Raw genomic sequence first — 5,871 nt, forward strand, 5'->3', positions numbered from 1 at the left:
TCTAATAATTGCACCAACAGTTGTTGCCTTCTCACCAAGCTGTTTGCCTATTGTCCTGTAGCCCATCCCAGCCTTGTGCAGGTCTACAATTTTGTCCCTAGTGTCCTTAGACAGCTCTTTGGTCTTGCCCATAGTGGAGAAGTTGGAGTCTGATAGATTGTGTGGACAGGTGTCTTTTATACAGGTAACGAGTTCAAACAGGTGCAATTAATACAGGCAATGAGTGGAGGATAGGAGGGCTTCTTAAAGACAAACTAACAGGTCTGTGAGAGCCAGAATTCTTGTTGGTTGGTAGGTGATCAAATACTTATTTCATGCAATAAAATGGAAATAAATTATTTAAAAATCTAACAATGTGATTTTCTGGAATTTTTTTTTAGAATCTGTCTCTCACAGTTGAGGTGTACCTACAATGAAAATTACAGAACTGTCCATTCTCTGGAAAGTGGGAAAACTTGAAAAATTGGCAGTGTATCAAATACTTATTTGCCCCACTGTATGTGAGTTGAAACTGTCTGTTTCTAGATGGTTTGGCGTACAGTGACCTGTATCGCTGTCTAGAGGGGAGGAATTCAAACAGTTTGTGTCCAGTGTGTGAAGGATCATGGTCAGACAGTTCGATATGTATGTTGTATAAACCGTGGCCTAAACAAAGACACAACTCTGCTACTTCAGGCAGTCACACTGGTTTGTTTGTGGATGTGTTTTTGAGAACAAAGCACCATCTAATGGTGACACCATGCAAATTAAGGAACAACTCTTTAATGGGCGTGTTTATGTGGAATCTAGACACACCTTGTCAGGCAGCAGAAGAGGGGGGCTCCTGGAAGGATGCTGGGAACTGCACACCAGCTGAAAGCCATTCAGCTGGGAAGAGTAATCCTGAGTGGCTGTATAATATATGTATAATCCTGACTTTTATTCACTGATGTGGGTCAACATCTAAAAACTGTGAAACTTACATTCCTGTTAATGCTACCAGCATCATTCTTCACAAGGGGTGTTTTCTGTGACACACACATACAGAATGTTTTCTGTGTTGCCTGCCTGTGTGTCAAATTATCTTCATCTCTAGCTGTATCCTTATGTCTGCGTGCCCCCAAAAGATGAGCACTGTAAAATAAACATGACAATAAGATTTTTGTTAACGAGATAGCCCACTGGGAGGCTAACCTCTCTCTGTACCATCAGATTTGGCATAAAACCAGCAGGACTGCAGCAATTTGGCCATGATGTTTAAAATGGCACTTTTAACCTCTCAGCACGTCGTGTGTGTTTCCAGATGAAGAAGAGCATCCAGCAGTGCAGGAGGGGGAGACTGTGACAGATTACCAGATCCGCACAGAACAGTACTGGATAGGACTGGCACGTGCTAACATGGGCCCAGACGCCAAGGACAAAAAGGTGGCCAAGGTCGCCCTCGCCATGGCTAGAGTCTTCTATGAAGACCAGTAGTGGTAATGGTTTGAGTGACATCTTTGTCAGTGCAGTCACAGGTGGAGAATGGCATTTGTCAGTTCATGGACATATTTGGCAACTTGTAAATATTGATGGGCTACACAAGCAAAACCAAAAATGCTTTAAGTGTGACCAAACAGAAAAAAAACACTGGTGTAGGTGGTCATTGTCCTAAGTTATTTTCCCTGTTCACAGACATAAAGCCCAGTCTGAGTATTGCAGAAACCCAAGTTTTATTAGAGGACTGAGCAGAAAGTAGAGGACAGTAGAGCTAAAGTGAAACATGATCTGGCCTTTTTCCTTTTCCTCTGATTGAACTTTTTTTTACTCATGCTAACAAAGTTGCTTTTCCCCACCACTTTTGCTAAGGTGTTTCTGTCAAGGTAACCTTTATTATCCCTGAAGGGCAAATTGTTGCACAGCCAGTACGGATGGGGTGATGAGATTTTTTTTTCAATACAGTTTGATGCACCATATGATGTGTCCGATCAGATTCAGTCACAATACAATTACAAATTCAATGTCAACAATGTATGACTAGCTAGGGAACACTTGTACAGTGGAACTTTGGATTGCAAGTAACCAGGTTTGCGAGTGTTTTCAAGACAAACAAATAATTTTGATTCTATGTACGAGCGAGGTCTCACAATATGAGTAGTACATACGCTTTGTCTGGTGAGTGTCACATAACGCACGTCACAACTGAGCCGATGTTTCTCACGCTTCACTCTCATAGTTAATGTCTGTACTGCAACAATGGCCCCTCACGCCAGCCTCGATTCTTTTCAAAGGTAAAGTGCAGGTTAATTTGTTTTATTTTTACTATATACTGTATTTTGTATTACTGTAATCATTTTTATATGGATAAGTGGGTGTGGAACGAATCATCTGAGTTTCCATTATTTCTTATGGGGAGATTTGCTCTAATATACGGGTGATTTGGATTACAAGCATGTTGTGAAGTCACTGATATATGGAGACCACACGGTATATATTGCTAGACAAAACGGTACGTATTGTGACATTTATGTATAGTGATATATTGAATTTTGATATATTGTCCAACAAACAATCCAAACATCCATCCATTCGTTGTCTATATACCACTAATGGGGGGTGCTAACGTAGTAATATCTGACTTGTAATCGGACTGACATTGATCCTGGAAACACACACACACAACCTTCCCCGGTTCACAAAGGTGTGTGTGTCTGTGTAACAGAAGAAAAGGGCAGAGGAAGAGGAGAGGTATGCAGGCAGAGTGGGGGGATGACATAAGTCACTGCAAGCACCAACCTATCCCTCTGTGACCTATTTTATCCTCCCTAAACATGCTGAATGAGGGAAGAGAGAAGATTGATAAATAATAAAGAAGAGATGGATGAGAATGAGGCTGCCTTCCTCTCGTTCATTTTTATTTCCTTCACAGCCCCCATCCCCCCCTTTCCCTGCAACCCCTATTTTATTTTAACTCTGGGGCAAAAAATTTTTTTTATTAATAACTAAAGAGAAGAGATTTTTTTGCTGCTCTGCTGACACGGGATCGCAGTGTGGAATCATCAGAGGTACGTCAGAGAGAGAAACTCATACAAGTATGTATGAGTATGTGGCGCGTTTATAACTTTAATCCCAAACAATAAATGCATGAGCATATAAACATCGATCACAAAATGAGCTATCAAAATCATTTTCCACATTGCCTGTTTGTTCAGTAATATCTGACTTATAAATGGACTGACGTTGATCCTAGAAACACACACACACACACAACCTTCCCCGGCTCACAAAGGTGTGTCTGCGTGTATGTGCGTAAGTGAAGGTACAGGCAGGATCAGTCTGACTTTGCTGTTACGCACCTACAGTATATTTGACAACTATTTTGATAATCGTTTAAAGCTTTGTGACGGCATGTCTCACTAGTGTCAGAAGTTTTACAAACCAGTCAGTCGATTAATGGAGAAAATAATCAGCAGGTTATTCCCTAATGACAATAATCAGTAGTTGCACTTGGATACATGGAAAATAGTTCAGCAGAGCTCCACCTCAACACACTACAACAGTAAAATCCTACTTTTACATGAGTGCATGAGTGACAGGTTGTTAATGTAATGATATAATAGTATAACAGTATCAGATATACAGTATAACATTTCTCTGCATTGAGTAGCCTACTTCTACTTTTAATACTTTCAGTACATGTTTGTGACAATATTTACTTTTACTTAATATTTTCAGTGCAGGACTTTTACTTGTAACACACTAGGCTACTTTTACAGTGTGATATTGGGACTTTTAAAGGACATGATTACTTCCTCTACTCCTATTGCTAACATGCAAACTAACACGATTTAGTTATATACTTAAAAAAAAAACATGTTTATAATTCTGTTTATTCTTTAGGGACAATCACCCAATCAACTGTCACAGCCACCTGCAATAAAAACACCCTCTGTTTTCATTCCTTTGAGGGTTGTTGTAGCTGATCATAATAGTAACTGTGTAATATTGTATACTGTAATACCGTGAAGTTGTGATATTTTCTGAGATGGTTATCGTGTGAAAATATCATACTATCGTAACCCTAATGAAGGCAACCCAGTGATTTAGAGAGGAGGCTGACTGACAGCATGCACTGTTATACATGTGCTCTGTGTGAAGGCAGGTGTCTTGCTGCACCTTTGAATGTGGCTATTTGGAACAGCTGTAAACACACCTGCCTTCAAATGTGACTGAATATAGCATAATAGTTCTTTTTGAGCACAACCAGCATTTAATTATGTTACCACTCACTGTTACATGTCTCCATTTGGAGAGTGTATGTTAAGTACAACATCCCCAGGTTAGAATCCAGATGGGGGCTCTTGTCCTGTCTAGCGATTGTCTGTCACCTCTCAGCTGATAAAAACACCACACAGTACACATGGTTCAGATGGGAGAATTCACAAATGACTTGATTTTGAATTGAGACCTGCATGACCCCTCATGTATTTATGCAATTATCCCAGCGTTCTGCTTTTGACAAATGTCTAATGACCCAGTAACTATTATGATTCTGTCTTAGCTCTAATTGATTCTATTTTGGACATGTGAGTGCACACATTTGTGTTACTAACTTCTCTAAATCCTAATCCCTCTGTTGTGGCCAGGAAATCCCCGACCTGTCATTCACCTCCTCACTGTATGTCTTTGTCTCTCTTCCTCCTCCGCTTCCCTCCCTATTTTTCTCTCTTCCTTCTCTCCCTCCTGCTCTACTGTCAGTGTGTTTAGAGGCCTAAGACTTAATCCCCACCCTCACAGTGATTTTATTACGGTAATCTGGACTAGAATTGGTTTAGCTCTCCCATCACTGGCAGACAGATGGACAAGGATGACAACAGCTGCAGGTAGGTGCTGAATGGGAAACAGGACAAGGAGAGAGAATAACTTTGTGATGTGAGAAGGAAAGTGTGGAAGAAGCAGAAAGACACAGAGGGCAGTCAGGTCATATCAGGTGTGATCTTAGTATCAGTTGTGCCTCCTGGTGTTTACTTTCTGTCCACACTGAGATATAAATGTAATGCAATCAACTTTGGCACAAAAAAATTCAAATTAAGTCCAAGTTAGAGGAGGGGGTGTTAATTCATCTCTCCTTCTTTCATGCCCTTGAGTAAAGAAACATACATCCATGAGAAATCATGCAGGGCAGACAAATGCTGCCCCAAAAGTTGACCATATACCACATGGACCAGCATGTGTATGTGTCTACCTGCCCATGCATGGACCACAGAAATGAGCTAATAGCCAAATCTGGTACGATGCATCTTTTCCCTTTGAATGGGATTAATTTTCTTTTTTTTGTACATGGTCACTGACAAAGCAGCAACAGTAAACATTTATCATAGCTGAATCTAAATGAAGAAGGTACTGTACTGTCTTTTAACATTTAAAATTCTGAAAGGATTAAATAAACCACAGCTTCTCCATTACCTGCTGCCGTCTGGTTATCAGTTGATGGATGTACAGTGTCATACCTCATTATCATAATATTGTTTCAGGAGCTGCCTGCACTCTATTTAAAGTGGTTTCCCCACCCTTGCTGCTACTGTATGGTACATAACAAATAGCATGCTGGCACAATATAATGGAGTGCAGCCTATTAGCCGTAATAGCTGTGATATTACTCAGAAGTACAACATGCTTCACCCAATCCCTGAGGAACAGTGCTGTGCTGTAATCCCCACACTTTGACTGACAGTCGGCTCATGAAAAAGGAAAACTGAAATTTTTTTGAAAGAGCCAGGATGCTGGTGGGAAAGAGGGTCATTCAGCAAAAAAAAGTTGATCCAGGCTCAACTTTTGCTTCAGTGTTATGCAAATGGCAAGGTGCTGGTTTGACCACTGACATACTGTAAATGCAAATGCACATTCTTAATG

General features: G+C 40.5%; 1 protein-coding gene across 1 annotated transcript in view; it reads left to right on the forward strand.

Annotated features, from left to right (window-relative positions):
• klhdc4 (kelch domain containing 4) overlaps window positions 1-2,269 on the forward strand; it is a 20,487-nt gene extending 18,218 nt beyond the window's left edge. Inside the window, exon 13 of the mRNA XM_020604445.1 lies at window positions 1,283-2,269. Coding sequence (XP_020460101.1) covers window positions 1,283-1,455 — 173 coding nt within the window. The 3' untranslated portion in view covers window positions 1,456-2,269. The remainder of the gene's footprint in view (window positions 1-1,282) is intronic.
• Window positions 2,270-5,871: the final 3,602 nt, after the last annotated feature.

The sequence above is a fragment of the Monopterus albus genome, unplaced genomic scaffold (genome assembly GCF_001952655.1).
Source record: "Monopterus albus unplaced genomic scaffold, M_albus_1.0 scaffold65.1, whole genome shotgun sequence".
NCBI classification, from domain to species: domain Eukaryota; kingdom Metazoa; phylum Chordata; class Actinopteri; order Synbranchiformes; family Synbranchidae; genus Monopterus; species Monopterus albus.